At 49.5% G+C, this 22,565-nt stretch overlaps 1 protein-coding gene across 1 annotated transcript; it reads left to right on the forward strand.

The window, feature by feature from the left end:
* The first annotated feature begins 1,943 nt into the window (after positions 1-1,943).
* On the forward strand, positions 1,944-22,226 carry Mogat2 (monoacylglycerol O-acyltransferase 2). The gene is made up of 6 exons (XM_057756605.1): positions 1,944-2,034; positions 9,918-10,096; positions 18,428-18,632; positions 18,945-19,119; positions 19,668-19,867; positions 22,072-22,226. Exons 1-6 carry the CDS (start codon positions 1,944-1,946, stop codon positions 22,224-22,226), a joined length of 1,005 nt encoding a protein of 334 aa, XP_057612588.1.
* Positions 22,227-22,565: the final 339 nt, after the last annotated feature.

Below are 22,565 nucleotides of genomic sequence, written 5' to 3' on the forward strand. Positions count from 1 at the left end.
TTTTTGTGTGTTTCTTGCTTTTTGTTTTGTTTTTTAAAGAGAGAGAAAGAAAAGGTGTATAATAGTTGGGTAGGTTGGGAGGTGAGGATAATCCGGGAGGAGTAGGGGAAGGGAAACTTGTGATCAGAATATATTATGTGGGATTTTTTTTTCCAATTAAAAATAAGGCATAGCCAGGTGGTGGTGACACACACCATTAATCTCAGCACTAGGAGGCAAAGGTAGGTAGATCTCTGAGTTAGAGACCAGCCTAGTCTACAGAGGGAGTTCCAGGACAGTCAAGGCTACACAAAGAAATCCTGTCTTGAAAGATAAACAAACAAATAAAGTGATAGTCCTCAGGTATGCCTCAGTTGGTAGAGCGCTTGCCTGTTTATTGTACGTGAAGCCCCGGGTTCCATCTGATACATGCATAAACCAAGTGTGGAGGCCAGAGGAGTCAGCTCCCCTGGAGCTGGAGCTGCAGGTGGCTGTGGACTTGGCTACCTGGGTAACTGGGAATAGAACCAGAAGAGTGAGACTCTTAACTGCTGAGCCATCTCTTCACCCCAAGGGGAAACATTTAGAACAAGATCAGATGTGGTGATGGATAGATGTGGTTGGGGAAAAAACCAAAAACAAGACTCTCATGTGACTCTGGCTATAGCCTCAGAAATAAAATCATTCTTTGTCAAGATAAGAAAGAGTAGAGGGGGCTGGAGAGATGGCTCGGTGGTTAAGAGCACTGACTGCTCTTCCAAAGGTCCTGAGTTCAATTCCCGGCAACCACATGGTGGCTCACAACCATCTGTAAAGAGGTCTGGCGCCCTCTTCTGGCCTTCAGGCATACACACAGACAGAATATTGTATACATAATAAATAAATAAATAAATATTTAAAAAAAAAAAAAAAAGAAAGAGTAGAGGAAGAGCTGGCCTGGGCAGGCTGTGGAAGTTCAAGAAGCCAAGTAACCAACTGAGTTCTCAAGTCTAGAGGCTAGGGGAGAGTTCAGAGCTGGGGGCTCCAGGTCTGGAAGTCCTTTCTATGGAGACAAAAAAGTCATTTGCCCAAGCACAGTCTTCAAGGGGCAAGAAGAATTGGGCCAGGCATTGTACCCACCTCTAATCCCAGCAACGGGATTGGAGACTAGAGGTCAGCCTGATCTAGATATGTGAATACCAGGCCAGCCAGGCCTGCATGTGTGATCATGTCTCAAACTGGAGAGGATGAGGAGGAAAAGAAGGAAGAGAAAAAGGAGGAGGAGGAGGCAGAACAAAGGAACCCAAGAAACAGTTGCTTGGGAACCGGGAGGCAAAACCAGAGAGAGTGGCTTCAGGGACGTGATAGATTCTTGGCGATCAGGCTGTTGATGGGCCGAGATGAGATTGCTTATCTGACCACAACATTTAACGGCATGGACGACAGCGGCGAACTTGGGAGAACAGTTTTGTGGAATGTTCCTGTGTGAAGTGTGAAGACTACCCACAGTGGGTGGGAGATGCGAAGGTCCAGAACACAGCCTTTCGGCAAATTCTACTGGTTAGATAAGCAGAGGCATGGCGGATGGAGGAGATGTGGGCAGAGGACTTCCGATAGGAACTGTTGCTGCTTGTTTGTGGAGGGGGAGAAGGGATTTGGGAGAAAGAAAGGAAAACAGCAGGCGGTGAGGGGCCCCGCAACTGCATAACTTTCGGGGTTTTACTGTAGTTAGAGCAGGATTCCGGACGCCAGGAGGGTGGTTTGGTAGATAAAGCAACGCCTCAGATGACTGATAAGGGCTCCACAGGTCTCTCCATCTCCTTCCTTCTGGTCCCAGCCGCTGGATTCCAAGATTTCCTCTAGGTAAAATCTGGCGTGGGCGGAGCAAGGAGGCCCTAGCTAAAGCTGGGCCGGGCTGGGCTGGGCTAGCTCCTTCGGCCTGGAGCACAGCGGTGTGTGGAAGGGACCTCCGGAGCAAGCTCAGCATGGTGGAGTTCGCACCCCTGTCGGTGCCATGGGAGCGCAGGCTGCAGACTTTTGCAGTCCTGCAGTGGGTCTTCTCCTTCTTGGCCTTGGGTAAGAGGGTAGCCACGGTCTCATGGGAAGGGCCGGGCAGCCTCAGCGGGAACACAGGATGCTTGATAAGAGAGATTCAGAAAGGGGCTTTGCTGGGCTAGAGAGGTTCCTGGGGTCTGCCAGAATCTTGTGTGGGTAAGCAGGGGCTCCTTTATCTTGGGAAAGCTTTAGTTTTCGGGATTGGGGGCGGGCAGTTTCCCCCAGGCTCCTGCTGCGAGCTGCGGAGGGGCAGGGAAGCATCCAGTGCTGGGAAAGGCGCTCTCTGCGTCCTGCTACTCGGACCAGGAAGCTCTCCATTTTACCTTTCAGAAAAAGGCAGGTGGAACTGAGGCCAGGAAAGAAGGGACCAGCTTCAGCTTCACCAGCTGCATGGTGGGAATGTCGGCCTCACCCTACGGGGTCTTTGTAGATGGAACGTAGGGAGGTGGGAACCCAAGGCAGACCTGGCCTGCCTCCTTAGGTGTGGATCTGACCCCTGATCCACCACACCCCACTGATGCGTGGCTGCGTTCCAGCTCTACTGTGGACCAGGAAGAAAGAGTGGCAGGGAGCTCACGTAATCTCCTTTGCTGGCAGGGCTGGGGTTCATCCTGGGTCCAGATACTGCTGGCTGTCTAAATTATTCACATGCTGGGTGCTGGGTACATGTTAGTCTCACGCACATGCACACGCACGCATGCACATGTACATGTGTGTACGTGCTCCCTTAGGATCACCTCACAATTCTTCAGCTATAGGGTTCTTTCCCAAAGTGGGCCATCCAGGACCCTGCCTCTAGCACCCTTTTTAATTGGTCTGCACCTCTATCCCAGGGTTGGTAAACATTTTAAGTACTTCTGGTAGCACAGTCAAGCAGAGAAATGGCATGCTTGAAAGGCCGGGCTGTAAATCAAGAGCCTGGTCCCTGCTCCCTCCAGAGGAAGAAGGGCTGTGGGGTGGGCAGAGGGCGCTGGGAGGAAGTGTAGCTATAGAAAATAGTTGATGGGTACAGAAAGCAGAGGGCAGGAGGCCTCAGCCTGGGGCTGGCTTGGGTCAAAGGGCACTGAAGACCAAGGGCCACAGAGGCCATAACCACATGCTCACAGCGGCTGAGGGACACCAAACTCAATCTGCCACCTGTGACCTTGAGGGAAGGCATCTGTCTGACTGAATGAGCTCACCCCATCCGTGCAGCCTGTGGTACCTGCCTGGCCCTGCTCTTACACAGACCTAGCAAGACCACGTAGGACAGATGCCAGGGCTCCCCTGAGCCAGGAGCAGCTGGAGAGAAGCAAGAAAAGGGTTCTAGGCTCTTCCATGGCAGGAGTGGGTGGTTTTACCTTATCCTGAGGGCAAAGGAGAACCCGAGACCCAGCAGGGAAGAAGTGGTAAAGTCCAACTTTGTGATAAAGGTCCCTGTGCCTACGGTTGAGGTTCTGCTGTGTGTGGGAATGAGGAGATCAAAGGGAGGGCAATCGAAGTCTGTATCAGTAGTCACCAAGTCAGGGCCCATGGGTCAAAACCAGCCCGAGTGTTTTGTTATTTGTTTGTTTTCTTTTTTGTAGTCTAAGATCCAAGAGTTTCTGTCATTTCTAAAAGATTAAATTTTAAACCGCTACTCAAATGCTTTCATAATGTCTTCTAATTTGCATCTTACAAGTTCTAAAATGTCTAAAACACTTGCTATCTTGCCTCATTTTGTTTCTTTGATGATGATGATGATGAGGGAATGGCTTCAGAGCCTCGAAAGCACAAGGAGCTGAGTTTGAGTCCCACAACCTCTGTAAAAATGTCAGGCATGATTATTAACCTATGCTCCTTTTAAGTTCTTTATTTCAGAAATTTTGTTATAATAATAGCAAGTTGACTAGCACCAAATGCTAAAATCTTTGCCTTAAATAACTAACTCATGTATTGATTTAACATGTATGCATAGTTCAGTATATATTCACTTATACATATTTATGATTGTTGTATCTTTTGATGTTATATTCCTTTTTACCAATATATGCTGTTACTTATTTCCTTGAAGTTTTTTTAAGTCTTCACTTGAAGTTTTTTACCTTAGATTTTAGTCATTTTTTTTAATTTTTTTATTCTTATTTTCTTTTCTTTTCTTTTTTTTAAAATATTTATTTATTTATTATGTATACAATATTCTGTCTGTATGTATGCCCGAAAGCCAGAAGAGGGCATCAGACCTCATTACAGGTGGTTGTGAGCCACCATGTGGTTGCTGGGAACTGAACTCAGAACCTTTGGAAGAGCAGCCTGTGCTCTTAACCACTGAGCCATCTCCCCAGCCCAGTCATTTTTTGTTACATAATTTTCTTTCCCATTATTGTCAACTAACTCTAACCAATATACTTTCCATATAATTTTAAAAACTGAAAAAAAAAATAGGAAAAAAAAGTCAGGCATGGTGACACATACTTGTAATCTCAGCACTGGGGAGGCAGAGCCAGGAAGATCCCTGGCTCTTGATGGCCAGCTAGCCTAGCCTCATAGGTTAGCTTCAGGCTAATGAAGGGCACCGTCTCAAAAGGAGGTGGACAGCTCTCCTCAGGTTGACACTAGGGTTGTCCTCTAGCCTTCACACACATGTAGACACGTGCGTGCACACACATGTAGACACGTGCATGCACACACATGTAGACACGTGCATGCACACACATATAGACATGTGCATGCACACGTCCACCCTCAGGTGTCACCCACATGAACATATACAGGTGTCATATCGGAGATGAGGGGGAGGTGGGGTAAGGCTCCACAAATGTACTTCCTAAGGAGGTTTTAGAGAATAGTGAGGGCGGGGCTGGGGAGATGATTTCATCGGTAAAGGTTGCCTAAGTTGGCTGCACAAACACCAGGTGGGGTTGGTGGCCTGACTATAATGTCAACACAAAGTAAGCGGAGACAAAGGATCCCTAGAGCAAGCTGGCTAACTAGTCAAACCCGTGAGCCCTGGGTTCAAGAGAGAGAGAGAGACCCTGCCTCATCATCAGAGAGTCATAGATAGAAAAAGAGAGAGGTCAGAGAGTGATAGGGGAAGACACCTCGTTCCTCCACAAGGGCACCTGAACACACGTGTGCCCACATGTGAACATACATTTACACATACATGCTTACAAACCACAAATACACAGAGAGAAAATACAATGTGAGTCTAAGCCTGCCTGTATTCAGCTTCCCAGACAGGGCAGTGTGAAGGAGGAAGAAAAGACTGTGCGATCTGAATGTCCAGTTCAACTGGACATATGGGATGTATTTTGCAAAATGGCATGGAGTAGCTGGGAAAGTCAATTAGGACCAGGCTCCAAGGGCTCAGGCCCAGAGCCAAATGCTTTCCAGATGGGCTTGTTCATTGCTTCTGTTTCTTTTCCTCTCTCACGGCCCTCTCATGGGAGAGCAAGATCCTCCAGTGTTGGGCTATGCTGTTCTTAGCTGGTTTTGTTTTATATTTGTTGAATGAGTGAATGCCATACATGGGCCAAGCACTGACTCTCAGGTTTTACTGTTAGCTTGCTATGTGACCTTAGCCAGTGTACATACCCCAAGTCTCTAAACAGTAGGGGGTTGAGAAACCTCAGGCTCTCCCCTCTCCTTTCCCCTTCTTTGTTTAATCTTTCCACTCCAATCTCTTTCCTGTCTCTCCAGAACTATATATTCTATTTCTCCATCCTTGGGAGAACCTCCCTCCTCCCGAGTCCCTTACTCTATACTTAACCTCTGTGGTTTTAGGAATTGTAGTCTGTCTACTGAAAGTTTCAAAGCTAACATTCACATATAAGCACGTATGTATTTGTCTTTTTGAGCTTGGTTTACCTCATTCAGTGTAATTTTTTTTCTAGCTCTATCCATTTAGCTGTGAATTTTGTGATTTCATTTTTCTAAAACAGCTATTAATATTACATTGTATAAACTTAACACATTTTCTTTATCTAGTCATCTGTTGATGGGCATCTAGGTTGTTTCGTTTCTGGCTATGATAAATAAAACAGTAATAAACACAAACAACCAAAAAAGAAACCTCAGGCTAAACTGGGCATCATAGCACACACCTCTGATTCCAGCACTTGGGATCTCTGTTAGTTTGAGGACAGCATGGTCTACATAGTGAGCTCCAGAACAGCTGGACCGTTTTCCAAAGATGCCAAACCAAACCACGAATGGCAAAAGAAACTGCAGGCTTGGAGAGATTGGCTAAGGGAAGCAAGGGCCACCTCCCTAAATCACCAGACAGACCCGGCCTGGCTTGCTGTTAACAGAAGGAGGGAGAAATTTGAGAGTCAGGATCGCCAAGTAGGAACTTCGTGATTGAGGGAAAAGTGCTCTTGTTTTCTCCTAAACTTTGTTTCTTTTTTCTGTCTGCAAAAGTAACTCATTCAAACAACATTTGAACCTTTAGGTAAACCATAATCCTCCCCTCCAGGTAGTAACTATTAATAGTGAGTTTTTTCTTCTTGAGAGAGGGTCTTATTAAGTGGAAGACACTGCAGAGACTTTTGGTTGGCCCAAATGGAAAGAGCTGTAGCTGAAGTTTTATTTATTTATTTATTTATTTATTTACTTACTTACTTACTTATTTTTTGACATTCATTTCCAGTGCCTTTATTTTAACTTAGATTTAGACACTCTTCTTTACATTTTACCTTTTGGTTCTTGGGGAGTGCATGCATGCATGCATGCCGAATTTTCATCACAGATTGTGTATCAATTATTTATGCTTCTATGTGTCCAAAAGTCTATGTATTTTTGTCTTTATATAATTCTTTTTAATACATTTTTATTGACACTTATTGAGCTCTGCATTTTTCTCTGCTCCCCTCCCTGCCTCTGCCCTCCCCCATTCCACCCTCCCCCAAGGTCCCCATTCTCCCAATTTACTCAGGAGATCTTGTCTTTTTCTACTTTCTACTTCCCATGTAGATTAGATCTATGTAAGTCTCTCTTAGTGTCCACATTGTTGTCTAAGTTCTCTGGGATTGTGGTTTGTAGGCTGGCTTTCTTTGCTTTATGTTTAAAAAGAACCTATGAGTGAGTACATGTGATAATTGTCATGTTCTGTGTCTGGGTTACCTCACTCAAAATAATGTTTTCTAGCTCCATCCATTTTCCTGCAAAATTCAAGATGTCATTTTTTTTTCTGCTGTGCAGTACTCCATTGTGTAAATGTACCACATTTTCCTTATCCATTCTTCATTCGAGGGGCATTTAGGTTGTTTCCAGGTTCTGGTTATGACAAATCTAAGCTGCTTTGAACATAGTTGAGCACGTGTCCTTGTGGCACGATTGAGCATCCTTTGGATATATACCCAAAAGTGGTATTAGTGGGTCTTGAGGAAGGTTGTTTCCTAATTTTCTGAGAAATCACTACACTGACATCCAAAGGGGTTGTACAGCTTGCATTCCCACCAGCAATGCAGAAGTGTTCCCTTTTCCCCACAACCTCTCCAGCATAAGTTGTGGTCAGTGTTTTTGATCTTGGCCATTCTTACAGGTGTAAGATGGAATCTCAGAGTTGTTTTGATTTGCATTTCTCTGATGACTAAGGCTGTTGAACATTTCCTTAAGTGTCTTTCAGCCATTTTATATTCCTCTGTTGAGAGTTCTCTGTTTAGGTCTCTGCCCCACTTTTTATTGGATTATTTGTTCTTTAGATATTAAGTTTCTTGAGTTCTTTGTATATTTCGGAGATCAGACCTCTGTCTGATGTGGGGTTAGTGAAGATCTTTTCTCATTCTGTAGGCTGTCGTTTTGTCTTGTTGACTGTGTCCTTTGCTTTACAGAAGCTTTTCAGTTTCAGGAGGTCCCATTTATTAATTGTTTCTCTCAGTGTCTGTGCTGCTGGGGTTATACTTAGGAAGTGGTCTCCTGTGCCAATGCATTTCAAGTGTTCTTCCCACTTTCTCTTCTAAAGGTTCAGTGTGGCTGGCTTTATGTTGAGGTTTGTTTAATGGCTCAAAGATGTGTTGCATTCTTTCATGCTGCATTAGTTTAACTCTGTGAAGCTGTGTTACTGTGCCTGTCTAAAACACCTGGTTGGTCTAATAAAGCGCTGAACGGCCAATAGCAAGGCAGGAGAGAGAAATAGGCAGAGATGGCAGGTAGAGAGAATAAATAGGAGGAGAAATCTATGGAAGAAAGCAAGGAGCAAGAAAAGGAGGCAAGGAAAGCACCGGGGGCCAACCACCCAGGCACCCAGTCAGCCACGGAGTAAGAAGGAAAGATTTATAGAATAAAGAAAGGTAAAAAGCCCAGAGGCAAAAATGGATAATTTAAGTTAGAAAAGCTGGCGAGGGGCTGGAGAGGTGGCTTAGTGGTTAAGAGCATTGCCTGCTCTTCCAAAGGTCCTGAGTTCAATTCCCAGCAACCCCATGGTGGCTTACAACCATCTGTAATGAGTTCTGGTGCCCTCTTCTGGCCTGCAGACATACACACAGACAGAATATTGTGTCTATAATGAATAAATAAATAAATATTTAAAAAAAAAAAAGCTGGCTAGAAACAATCCAGCTAAGGCCGGGCACTCATAAGTAAGAATAAATCACTCTGTGTTTGAGAGTTGGGTGTTGGGCCACCAAAGAGTTAAAAACAAACCCAAACCAATAACTACGGCTGCTACGCTCTCCAAGTGGACTCACAACTGGGTCTGGCTTTACTCTGAGACTCTGAAGGCTGGGGATATAGCTCAGTTGGTAGAGTAATTGCCCTGGGTTGGACCAACACTGCACAAACCAGGCTTGGTGGACACCTATAATCCTAGTACTTGGGAGGTAGAGGTAGGATTGGAAGTTCAGTCATCCTTAGCTGCCCAAGGAGTTTGAAGCTAGCCTTGGATAGTTGAGGCCCTGCTTCACAAGAAAAACAACAAAAGCAACCCAACAGAAAGAACCCAGGGGCTGGGTGTAGCCCAGTGCTAGGGAGAGCCCTTGCCTAGCTTGTATGGATCCGTGGGTTTGATCGTGATGCTAAAAGGGAAAACTCAGCAAATAAAAGGTGTTGCCCAACCGGGCGGTGGTGGCGCACGCCTTTAATCCCAGCACTCGGGAGGCAGAGGCAGGCGGATCTCTGGGAGTTCTAGGCCAGCCTGGTCTACAAGAGCTAGTTCCAGGACAGGCTCCAAAGCCACAGAGAAACCCTGTCTCGAAAAACCACACACACACACAAAAAAAAAACCAAAAAGGTGTTGCCCAGGTGAGGTGGGGTAGCAGTCTATGGGAAAGATGATCCACCAGATGGGATGTGGCCCCGTCTCTGGGAAAGATGGGGTGTGGACCCGCTGCACCTGAGATGACTGGGATTCACTTGCCGCAAGGGTGACAGAAACACAGGAAAGAGAGACATCTGCATCTAGCCTGGTCCTAGCCTTGCCGTCTCCAGGGTAACCAGGCCATGTCCCCATGACACACAGAGCAGAGTAGGCTTGGGAACTCTGGCTGGAGCCCTGGCCACGTAGGTGGGTAAGGTGGTGTGCCAGCTCAGAGCTGAGGCCAGGCTGAACTGTCAGGCTGTGCCTTGCAACAGCTGGACGCCATGGTAGGGCCTTGGGAAGGAGTCTGGGCTTAGCTTTGACTGAGAGTGGACAGAAAGGGGGCCGGGAAGAAAATTGTCTCCTTTTTCTCTAGGGTTCTCAAAGTAGAAGGCAAAAGCTAATTCGACCCATTTATAGAGTGTGTGCTGAATGAATGTGGTAAGGGCATGTAGGTGAGACCCCTGGTGTAGAGGAGGAAGATGACTTTAGACTGGGCCCCTTGCCAGTGTGACTGTCCTGATATGCGAGGCGTGGAAGTGTGGGCCAGACGGGGCAGAGCTGCTGGCATGGGGGCATAGTCACGGAAGATCTAAGTTGGCGTTGGGACTGCCTTCCTTGCAGCTCTCTCTCTCTGCTTCTCTCCCAGCCCAGATCTGCATCGCCATCTTCATAGGCCTCCTGTTCACAAGGTTCTGGCTTTTCTCTGTCCTGTATGCCACCTGGTTGTTCCTGGACTGGGACAAGCCGCGCCAGGGAGGCCGGACCAGCCAGTTCGTCAGACGCTGGACCATCTGGAAGTACATGAGGGATTACTTCCCTGTCAATGTGAGTACCGAGCTCTGGGGGTCCAAGGACCTCTGGGCCACTCATCTCTGTGAGCACAGGGAATCTGCAGAGCAGAAGGCTGGCTGGGAGGCAGGAGCCCGAGAGGCCTGCGGAAGAGCGTATTGTCTTTCCGGCCATGGGACTCGGGGCCAATATGGGTACTGATGAATAAATGTGTCTTGAAGGGGATATTTGTATCTTATAGGGGCAAAGCCAGCAGCAGTCAAAGTTCTGGGTGAAAACGATAAGCAGCAGGTCTTAAGAGACCCCACATTATACTCGGCAGATGGGGGACGCAAGGGTGAGACCTGAGTTGCACAGCGAACTTTAAACTTAATGCTTCTTCACTGGTATAGCGCTGCCTCAGAGTCCGTCCTGCCTTATCACTGGCAGGCTGTGTGTTCTTAGACAGGGCTTTGCTCATGCTGGCTTCAGTGTCTCTAAGGATTAGCAAGCATTGTGACATCTCCTACCTTGAGTGTCCTCAGATCCTGCCATCTTTGATTCATTGCCCTTTCAAGTCAGGTCATTGTGAACATGTGACCTTGGACGTGAAGCTTGGTCCTGGTGAAGCAGATTCCTGAACTGGAGTGAGGAGATTCTGGGGCTCCCTCCGTGGGGTATAGACAGACACAGCCCTGAGAAGCCCAGGCAGTGCTGGTTTACTGGTGGGATAAAAGGACCATGGGGATGCAAGAGCGTGGCGTATGGAGCTCGATGGACTAGGTCCTAACCTATATCTGCCATGTAGCGCGAGTGTGACCTTGAGGTGGGTTGCCCAGTCTCTCTATGCTTCTGTTTTGGCATATTTAAGATAGAGATAACTGTATAGTGGTACACACCTTTAATTCCAGTACTTGGAAGGCAGAGGCAGGAATTTCTCTGAGAGTTTGCAGCAATCTTGGTCTATGTAGTGAGGACAGCCAGGGCTGTGAAGAGAGACCCTGTCTCAAAAACAAGCAGACAGAAATGCTGCTGCATGCCTTCCTGCACAGTGTGGATTCCAACAGACGGTGCAGACAAAGTCTGCAGACAGTCTTAGTAATAGCTCCTCTCACACCATGTCACCAAGTCAGTAGGACACTGCCTGGATCCTGGACACTCTGACCTTCACCCCCACCCGACTTCTTCCTCCCTGTGTAAAGTCCCACCTCTTCCTTTGGTCCAGGACTCAAGTCCCCTGCTCTCAAAGGGGGATGGGTGGGAGAAACAGGCCCATAAAGGTTAAACAACTTGCTTGCATCATGGCGACTCCAATCCAGGATCATACCCTGTGCCCTTTTGAGAGTCCCGAGGTCGCACAAGCGCTGTCATATTGGGTGACAAAGGCATGCAGGAGCCCCTAGCTCTCTAGAAAGCAGGGCCTCCAAGGAATGAGACCAGCAGGGAGTACAGAGGAGCTAACAGAGATTGCCACTCAAGGGCATTGAGCATCTTAGTGTCAAAAGAGAGGAAGTCTGAACTAGCTTGGGGGACTCAGAGGAGCGTCAGACACTCCGCCCCTCAGATTTATTTATTCTACAGGAACCCCTCCCAGTATCCAGCACACAGCATCCCACCCCACCCCACCTCACCCCCACAGCGCAGCACAGCTCCTTGGGACCCAAGAACAACCATGGACACGCCCTGGATGGAGGCCCTAGTCCCTGCCCCTGGACCTCTGAGCTCTGTGACTGGTCTCTTCCCTGCCTCACCTCTCTCCAGCCCCTGTCAGGAAGGTCAGAGTTCTCCAGGAGAGTGTGACCTCTACCCTGTGACCTCTACCCTGGGGAGGTGTAAGTGACATCATATACAGAGCCAAAGGAAGCCTGGTTAGTTCTGGGTTCTGTCGAGTTTTGCCCATTCTGGCTCTGGCTTCCTTTCGTGAGTCCTGGGCTCAGCAGAAGAGAGGCTTCCTGCAAAGTGGACCCCACAGGCAGAGGCCAGGAGTTTGTCTCAGGAGACCTCCTGAGCCCCTGGGTCAGGGCTCTCAGTGAGACCAAAGCAGAAGCTAGCCTGAGCTGTGGCTGGAGAGGTGACTCAGTTCAGTGGAGCCCCCTAGAGGTCGCTTCCCCAAACTGGGATGGATAACTGACATTTTCCAGGTCCCAGAAGCCCCGGGACTCTGGAGGACCTCTAAGTCTTCCCACTTGGATCCCTGGTAGCAGGGCTGGCAGAAGTGATAAGGAGGGGCTCCACGGTCTTCTTGATCCTTCCACAGCCAGGGGGCTCCCCGCCTGATGTGCAGAAATTCGAGTGTTGTTACCTATCCCAGGCTCAACGCAGAAGTACCAGCCAGGGTCAGGCGGTACCAGTGAGTGGCCAGCAGAGGGAGAGATGAAGTCTCCTAGGCTGTGCCTGGCTTAGAAGAGGAGCCAGCAGGAGAGGACTGACTGTATCCAATCCCTCTCTTCTGGGGACTCTTCTTTCCCAGTTCTGCTAACCCCTCCCACTCCCGTCCAGAGCCTCTGCATCAAATGTGGTCTTCTTCTGATGACTTTCAAGATTTTTATAAAGTAGCTTCCCGGCAGGGTGGGCATTATGGCTGTACCGAGGTCATCTTTACTGCTTCCCTAAGGGCTAATGATGAGAAATCGGGCAGTTTGTTTAGAGGAAGCTGTCCCTATCACGTGTGTCCTGGACGTCCCCATGGAGATTTCATCACCCAGAATAAACACTCTACACAGGTCAGGACCTTGGTAGGGACCACGATCTGTGACCAGGACCATGACCCGGGGTCAGGAAATGCTGCACACACCACACTGCTCACGGTCAGAATCAGTTCGCTATAACCAAGATCACCTCTCACCCCACCGCTGTCCCTGCCCCTGTCCCTCCCAGTAAGTCCCTTTCAGGGGGCTTTCTCAATCCCTACTGATAAGTCCTTGTTCTGGCTGTTCTCACTCCTGGCAGCTCCCTACTGTGTGCTAGCTGTGACAACCAAAACCCTTAGTGAGGGCTGCTACTCCAGAACCGTGTTCTGGGTCCTAAACTCCCCCCCTCCGACTCATCCCTCCTTCCTTGGACCTTAAGTACAACCGAGAACCACTCCTTTTCTGCGGTTCGCTTGCTCCCCCCCACCCCACCCCATTATCCATGCTTGCACGGTGCTCTCTTCCCCACCACCTTTCACACAGAGCTCCGACCCGGCTTTGCATTTGGAGCCTGGATGCCCGGGCTCAGGCTGGGCTCTGCTCCTTCAATAGCTGAGAATGATCACAGGTCTCAGTTTCCTCCTCTGTACACTGGGTCACGGGATGACAAGGGAGGACAAAGTGGGTTGTTGTGTGTGCTGTGCCTGGCACGAAGTCGGCCCTGGGACCGTCCGTCCACTCAGACACTCGGTAAAACACACAGTATTGTATGGACCATAAAACACATCTTCAGTTAGGATCGCGGGATGCATCTTTGCTAACAGGACAGCGGTGACACCTCCCTGACAGGCTTGTTGTGGGTTCCCAGGAGGCCAAGGAAGAAGAGGGGAGTTGGTGACGTGCCCCGATCTCTCTGCAGCTCCCCCAGTTCGGCTACCAGGAGGGTAGGGTGGCCGAGCAAGGTTGTTAAAATGTGCAAACATATTTCAAGATGTTTCATTTGGAAGGGGGATATAGCTCAGAAATGAGGGAATGGATCCGTCGATGTCAGTGAGCATCAGCCAGATGACCCCATGGTGTGGCAGGCAGGTGAGGCAGAGAATTTAACTGAGAATCTGGGGAGGCCAAACCTAGACCCAGAGCCACATGAGGGAACTACAAGCAGCGGCAGATAGAATCCCAGCCTTTCCTTCATCCAACTGTCTGGCTGCGATACAGGGAAATTGCTCCAGGCCCTAACTATACAGCGTGCCTACCCAGCCAGCCATATACACATGCATACACATACATACACACTTGCACAATCCACACACCCAAGGAATAGGCTCTCACCCCCAGGGCCAGCACCAGTTGTACTGGATCAAACCCTGTCTTCCTGCCAGGTAATCTAGGTGCACAGTAGGGCCCTGAACCACTTCCCTATGAGAACATTGATCCGTTTGCCCCGGGGCAGTTGAGTAGGCTGCTGATGCAGGAGCCTGGGGGAGGGACCCTAGAGTCCTGGATTTTGCAAGATTGACTAGAAAGTTCCAAAACTGGTCCTGAATGCCCTTCGTCCCGAAGCAAAGGCTTTCTGGATCCGTCCTGTGCTCTCTGAAGGAGACGGCAGGTCTCAAATCCCAGTCGCCCCTGTGGTTTTGGGCAATTTTCCCATTCCCTCTGCACGCGTGTGCTCATTTGTGCAACAGCGTCATCATGCTAAAGCCGTTCCCTAGGGCCCTGGTAAGTGTTACAAGCTAGCAGGACTGCTGCTTCCTGTGCCCTAAAGGAGCCAAAAGGAAGGTGGACTCTGGAGCGTGTGAGCCGTAGGAGGGTTGAGAAGTGGTGTGACCGGGTGGAGAGAGCTGAGCTCTAAGCTAGTGTAACGGTGCACGGTGTGATGCTCGGGTCTTCTGTGCAGGCACGGAGAAGGACCTTGCAGTTAAAGGTAATATTTTAGGACCTTCCTTCAGAACTGAAAATGTTCACACACGCTCAAGCCCACGTGGTTCGTAACAGCCAAAGAGTAGAAACTACTCAAGTGCTCATCCACTGATAAACAGAATACAGTCTGTCCATGTGGTTGAGTATTATTTGGTCATAAAAATAGAACGAAGTACTGACTTGTGACACAGCATGAAAGAGACCTTGGGAACACACCAGTAAGTCCAAGAAGCCTTTAGACACTGCCCAGAACAGGCAAACCCAGGGAGCTGAAGAACAGATCCGTGGTTACCAGGGCTGGGGACGAAGCAATGAGTCATGGATAAGGGTTCCCTTCTGGAGCTGGGAGTCTGCGCTAGGGTCAGTGGTGATATTGCACAGCTGTGTCAAAGTGCACTTGATCACACATTTTCAAAGCCTGGACCTCATGGTATACAGGTGACAGCAGTGAAAACTGAGTAACCCCAGAGTCCAGTGATCTGGCTGCCCCTCTTCTCTCACCCCCATGGCCCAGGCCCAGACCCAGCCAGGATTTCTCCAGACACCCACAACCTTGCTCAGTCACCCTACCCTCCTGGTAGCCGAACTGGGGGAGCTGCAGAGAGATCGGGGCACGTCACCAACTCCCCTTTTCTTCCTTGGGAACCCACAACAAGCCTGTCAGGGAGGTATCACCACTGTCCTGTTAGCAAAGAGTGACTGAGACACCAGGGAGCCAGGAGTTGGCACAGCCCTCATGAGCTCCTAGAGCCCTAGCTTAGGGCTCTCTCACCTGCGGCGCAATCCAAGTGAGTACAGGATTGGGTTGGAGGTGTCTACCTTCTGAGGAAGCTACGCCTGCCCCTCCCACTGACTTTCTTCCTTCTCTCCCTCGTTCTATTCTTCCTGAAGCATCTCCTCTCTCCCGTCATGTGTGGAGACACGGCAAGCAGGACACACAGAATCTAAGCCTCACAGGGAACACTTAGCACAGAAGATACCAGTAGAAAAGTGCAGACTGGGCCTCAGTGGGACCACAGTCACCCTCCAGTGCGTGCAAATGCCAGCTCACTTGGCCCCCATCCTCACCGGGATATTTCTTTATACACAAATGCTTTGTTATCAAGGGTACAGTTGTTCATTTGTTTATTTAAAATAGGAATGTGTTCTTGTCCAAAATTCAAGAGAACAAGAAAGCAGGTGTGAAAGACTCCATTTTAGGGCTGGGGAATGGCTCAGGCAGTAACACGCTTGCCTCACAAGCCTGTAAAAATGCCAGGTTGTAATGCTCGCTTTAATCCTGTCACTTCCACTTGGTTGCCACGTCCTGCACACTATCCTGCTCCATGCTGCTCACTTACAAGCTATCCTGGCTTGCTTCATACTCTCCTGTGGCTGTGTTCGTTCTGTCTGCCTCATCCCCAGTTTTTCCAGACAAGCCCTGTTGGTGGACAAGTTTCTGATATCAGCTAAAGCTGATGCGTTCATAAATGGCATTTTTTTTTTTTTGGATGGCATTCGACCAGAGTGCAGACAATTCTGTCGGCTAAATCACTCAGCAGTGGAACCACTGGGAGGAGAGATCTGTTCTCTTCTGTCTTTTCATAAATTTCCAATTGTTTTCACAGAGGTGCGGACGTTAAATAGCAAGCATTGCCATGTACGGAGCAAGGGATGAATACCCTAGGTAGCCTCCCGTGTAGGCACCTGTGTGGGCTACAGCTCTGACCCTGCAGGGGTTTCCATCACTTTCTTGGTCCCCTTCTGGGAAGGCAACGGCCCCTCTGCCTGGGACTTCTGAGTCCTTGCAGGGCCCTATGGTGTTTTGGAGGGGTTTGGTGGACTCTGTGTGGTGAGAGGTTTTCAGAGGTCAAGCCAAGACTGAGAACAGGAGGATGGAAAACTCTGCAGTCGGCATAGGCAGATAGTCCTGGGACCTCATTTCCACCTCCAGGCTGCTGAGGCCCCAGAGGCAGCAAGAAGAATCCTGAGGGAGGCAGCCTCTGGGAGCTGCATCTTGCTGACAGGATGACGGTTCACCTGGCAAAGCTTAGCCAGTGGAAAGGGCTACCCGTCTCCAGGAAGGTGCAGAGTCCCTGCCACCCATCCTCTCAGGAAGCCTCCAACCCAGGGATCCCAAGGGGAGATGGGCCACTTTTAACTCCCGTAGCTGTGGCTCCCAGAGCACAGGGCACTGAGAAGCAGAGATAGGTTTCTGGCAGAGAGGGAAGGGACTGGTCCCACCTACAACATGGCCTTCAGCCATGATCTTTGGACTTGGCTACCACCCAGGCAGAGGTGTGTGTGTGTGTGTGTCTGTGTGTCTGTGTGTATGCATGCGTGTGATAGCTCAGGCAAAGAGGTCTGTGTGTGCGCACGTGTATGTGTGTGCATGTGTGTTTGTGTGTGCGTGTTTGTGTGTGTGTGTATGTGTGTGTGTGTATGTGTGCGCACGTGTATGTGTGTGCATGTGTGTTTGTGTGTGCGTGTTTGTGTGTGTGTGTATGTGTGTGTATGTGTGTGTGTGTGTGTGCACATGCGCGTGTGATGGCCCACCAGTGGAGATCATAGAACAACCTAAGGATTGGTCCATGCCTTCTATCTAATTTGTGACAGGGCCTCTGCTGCTTCTTCCCTAACATGCCAGGCTAGCTTCTAGGGATCTCCTGCTGCTGGCCCATCTCACTGTAGGTGCCATTCACGCTGTGTATCTGACTTTGACATGGGTTCTAGGAATCCAGACTCAAGCCCTTGTGCTTACGCAGCCAATGCTTTTACATAGTCAGCGGTCCCTTCAGCCCCCTCCCTGTGTATGTCCTTGTCCCACTTCACCTAGAACTGTTTAGTGACATGTGGCTCTTGCTCTCTTTCTGGTGGTAACTCTGGGCTCTTGATGCATCAGGTGTGACCAGTCAGGGTAAGTTTCTGCCCTGGCATAGCGGAGAGAGTTAATACAGTTGGAGTTAGGGTCTGGCCTTGGGACAGCAGAGACACTCCCACGACCCACCAGATCCACAGGACTGGAGCCAGTCTTAGGCCCACAAGCTGTGTCAACGAGATCAAAACCTGATTCTGATCTCTCTTGTGATCACTCACTCCTAGAGTAGACGGGTCAACTTGTCTTTCCAGTAAGGCTGAGATGGAACGACCCCAGCGTGGTGATACCCATGTAGCCCTCACATCCTTCCTGTGTCTTCACTACCTTCCTACCACGAGGAAGAGACACAACAACCAAAACATTTAACTAGGGGCGCGCTCACGGTTTTGGAGGGCTGGTCTGCAGTCATCATGGCAGGAGGTATAGCGGCATGCAGGCAGGCGTGGCACTGGAGTAAAAGCCAAGAACTTATCCTCAAGTTGGGGGCAGAGAGAAAGCCGCATTGGGCCTGGTGCGGGCCTTTGAAATCTCAGTCTGTTTCCAGTTGCACACTTCCTCCAATAAAGCCACACCCCCTGGTCCTTCCCAAAACTGTTCCCCACCCCCAACTAGGGACCAAACATTCAAATAAATGAGCCATTCCCATTCAGACCTATCACAGCATCCTACCCGGTAGTCAGGAATTCCAGACCCTTTTCACTTGAACCTCTCGGCAGAAGGGGCAGGTCTTCCTGGGACAGGGTCAGATGTTCCAACTTCACACCTAGGCAGGGGGTGAACATTTTGTCCAAAGTCAGCGCCCAGTCTGTGAAGCCTCCAGCTCCCACACAATGGCTCTCTCTGTGGAAGCATCCAGGGTGTTCAGGCTTCGGAGGCACCTGAGACTCTCAGTCCCTTGAGTGACCCAAGCCAGTAGCGGCAGAACCAGGACTGGCGTACAGGTTCCTCTGATGGTCACCAGCTTGCTGTCTCCTGCAGTTGATCAAGACAGCTGAGCTGGACCCTACCCGGAACTACATCGCTGGCTTCCACCCCCATGGAGTCCTGGCCGCAGGAGCCTTTCTCAACCTGTGCACTGAAAGTACCGGCTTTTCCTCGCTCTTCCCAGGAATCCGCTCAAACCTGATGATGTTGCCTTTGTGGTTCCGGGCCCCCTTCATCCGGGATTACATCATGTCTGTAGGTGAGTCTCCAACCTGGATCCAGGTAGCTCAGGAAGACACGGCTTCTGGGTGAGCAGGGAGATCTGGGAAAGGGCTGTCAACAGTTTTGCAGTCCTTCCAAGTACTTGTTTAGCAACAGCAGAGGCTAGACCCAGAGAAGAACTTCCTATATTGCTGTGCTGGGAAAGACTCAGAGACCCCCAGCTGGTGGGGGTGTTGTTGGGGGAATCCTGGCTCCATGGACAATGTCAATGGTCTCTTTCTTGGGCTGCTCCTATCTTCACCGCCCTGTCTCTTCACCTGGTATCTGACCTACCTTGCTCTCTCCCTAGGGCTGGTCACATCAGACAAGGAGAGTGCTGGTCACATTCTGAGCAAGAAGGGTGGCGGGAACTTGCTAGCCATCATCATTGGGGGCTCCCAGGAAGCACTGGACGCCAGGCCTGGAGCCTACAGGCTGCTGCTGAAGAATCGGAAGGGCTTCATCAGGCTCGCCCTGATACACGGGTATGGAACTCTGGAGAATCACACTGTGGGACTGTTGGAGGTTTGTTTTGTTGGGGAGACAGCAAAGATGATTGTAGCTTCTGTTTTTGGCAAGGAGATTCTCAGGCCATACAGTGAAAATTGTAAGTTGGTGTCTCACAGCCAGGTTTCTAGATGCATTTCCATAAAGGAGACTGGGGGAATCGATGGGCACTTGGTGAGATGGGCAGTGTTTCCTGGTGTGAGCTCTGAGACCTTTGGGAATCTGGAAGGATGGGGCTGGGAGCTTACTGCCGAACTGTTCACCCATCATGGGAGAGGCATCTTTGAGGAAATCGAGCCAGTTGGCACAAGAAGATTCTTTTTTTTTTTTTTTTTGTGAAAAGTAAAAATGTTTCAGACCCAGGAAGATGTCCTAGGACATTCTGATCTACCCGTGGGAACCTGAAAAGGCTCTCTGAAGGTCAAGGGTCAAGGCATGTCCAGTTCTGGCTGCTGGCCCTGCTGGGTGACCTGTCCATCCCTGCCTCTTAGGATGCCCCCATACTCCCTCCCCTGTGTCCCTCTAGGGCAGCGCTGGTGCCAATCTTCTCCTTTGGGGAGAACAACCTGTTTAACCAAGTGGAGAACACCTGCGGCACCTTGCTGCGCCGCGTCCAGAACCGACTACAGAAGATCATGGGCATCTCCCTCCCTCTCTTCCATGGCCGTGGCGTCTTCCAGTACAGCTTCGGCCTCATGCCTTTCCGCCAGCCCATCAATACCATAGGTGAGCTGAGATCCAGACCAGCTGCGGCAGGTTGCAAGAACAGGGTCTGGATGCTGCAGGGAACTTGAGGATGGGAAATATACGTCCTCATCCTTATGGGGCTCATTCTAGACAGCCCCACACAGCCACACACAGATAATCCTGCCAGGGGCAGTCTGGGATAAGAGCTGTAACAGACACAGAGGTACTGATGACTGAGTATTTATTCTCAATGAGAGGTACTGGTGGCTGAGTACTCATACTCGAGAAGAGACAGCAGGGGACCTGCTTTTTGTCGGACATTGGTTTTTGGTTTTGTTTTGTTTTGTTTTGCGAGATGGGGTTTTTTTGTGGCTTTGGAGCCTGTCCTGGAATCCTAGAACTAGCTCTTGTAGACCAAGCTGGCCTCGAACTCACAGAGATCTGCCTGCCTCTGCCTCCCGAGTGCTGGGATTAAAGACGTGTGCCACCACCTCCCAGCAAAGTCAGACATTCGTCAGTTGCCATACTCCATCTTGGTTTGTCCTAGCAACCTTTGAGGTAGGGACTATTATCTCTAAATGGTATTAAATGAGGCCCAAAGAAGTTAAATGATTTCTACAAGGTCATGTTGCCTTTGAGGGACAGAGCTGAGGTTGTAACTGGGATCTATCTGACCTTCATTAGGCCAGAGAAGGAGGGTTTAATTGTGATCTGGATGATCTAATGGGGCTTGGGTAGAGAACAGAAATGCTAAAATTCTATGCCAGGATGGGGAGATGACTCGATCGGTAAGGACATGCTGAGCAAGCATGACTTTGACCTCCAGTACCCGTGGTAAAAGCAAGGCACACGGCCCAGTAGTGGGCATTGTAATCCCAGTCCTGGGGGTGGGGATAAAACAGGATCTGTAGGACTGCTGGCTGGCAGTCTACCGGTTGGCAAGCTCCAGGTTTAGTGAGAAATCTTGTCTCAAAAAAATAGGAAGCATGACTGAGGAACACGCTCACCATGCTTGACCTCCGGGCTTCACATATACATACGTGTACAGATGAAGAATGTTTTAAAATTTATGTGCCAACTAATAATCAATAGACTCTGAATTAGCTCTGGGGGCTCTCCCTGTAAGAAGGTAACATGAGCTTCGGTGTCTAGACTTAGCAAAGGTTTTCAGCTGTTTGCGTATCTCTTTTGTGTTCTTGGATTCTCATTTGACATTTGTAGAGAGAACTCTGTTCGCTTCAACCCCAGCCACCCTCCCATTTGTGAGTTGAGCACAGGTTTGGTAATCCTTGCATTGAGGCCTTGCTGGGTTGTATGGCAACGACCTCGTGTATCTGAATGTTGTTGCTGCCTCTGGAGATATTTCCAAGAGGAGAGTGCACTGCTTTCCCAGCCTCTTCCTGATTCTTCCCTATGACCAGGGTGCTTTGCACTCAGTGCATAAGGCAGTGAAGGAAGGCTGAGACACCCCACCCCAATTCCAGAAGTGTAGACACCTCTAATGTTGAATTCTCAGAATCACATACCCCGGAGGAGGTGTGCACCCCCAGCGTTTAAAACCTAGTGCTGCTTACGCCTGGTTACTTGGATAAATTACTCCTCTGAGCCTCATTGTATCCCCTGTCAAGTAGGGATAATGACAGGTTTTGTTTGCCTGGGGCTAAGGGAGAGAACACAAATAAAGGGAATGCCTATTGCCCAGCATATTGGAAGCTGGCTACTAGGTTACCGAGAGTCTGGGAGTTGATTTGTCTTAAAACTTTAGAATTCAATACTTGAGGGCTGGGGAGATACCTCAGTTGGTGAAATGCAAGCTAGAGAAACTACCCAGTACCTATAAAAAAATCTGAATGGGATGGCCCATGTTTTAATCCCAGCACTTAGGAAGTAGAGACAGAAGGATCCCTAGGGTTCACTAGATGCCAGGCTAGCCTAACCAATTAGTCCCAGGCCAATGAAAGACTTGAGTGTCCATAAACATGGTTGATGGCATCTGAGAAACAGTACCCGGAGGTTAACCTCTGACCTCCACATGCATATGCGTGCTTATGAATTTACACTTAAACACACACGTGGAGTGAGGGGAAGTGGGGAGAGTGGGAGATCTGGAATCTGAAATCACGGGAGGAGGGGATAGGAGTGGGACCCCTCGTAGGGTGACCACGGGGTGAACCTTGCTCCCGGGGCTCCTGAGACTGCAGCGGTGCTCACTCTTGGCCCCTGTCCTCCTCTGTTCCTTGCAGTGGGGAAGCCCATCGAGGTGCAGAAGACACCACAGCCCTCAGAGATGGAGGTGAACCAGCTTCACCAGCACTACATCAATGAACTATGCAAGCTCTTTGAGGAACACAAACTCAAGTTCAATGTTCCCGCTGACCAACATCTGGAGTTCTGCTAAGAACCTCAAGCTGGAGGACAGCTGCATCTGAGAACCAGCAGGAGAGCTGTGATGAGAGGGGACTTTCACAGTCAGCCCGGATTCATATGACCCCAGCCACAGCTGGCCGGATGGAAGAGGATTTGTGCCTACAGCTGAAGTTCTGAAGTCTCCCTGTCCTTGCTTGGCCTTTCAGCCCATCAGTAGGATGATGAGAAGGAAGCAAGCAGAGAATGATTTCTGAGGTCTTTACCCATGGTTGTAATGTCACTCAAACAGGACCAAAGGGCAAGCAGGGGCAAAAGAGAACAAAATTCTTCTTCACCCACTCTCAAGAGACGGTGAAAGAGAAGCCAGCAT

This window comes from Chionomys nivalis, chromosome 23 (assembly GCF_950005125.1).
Source record: "Chionomys nivalis chromosome 23, mChiNiv1.1, whole genome shotgun sequence".
Taxonomy (NCBI): Eukaryota; Metazoa; Chordata; class Mammalia; order Rodentia; family Cricetidae; genus Chionomys; species Chionomys nivalis.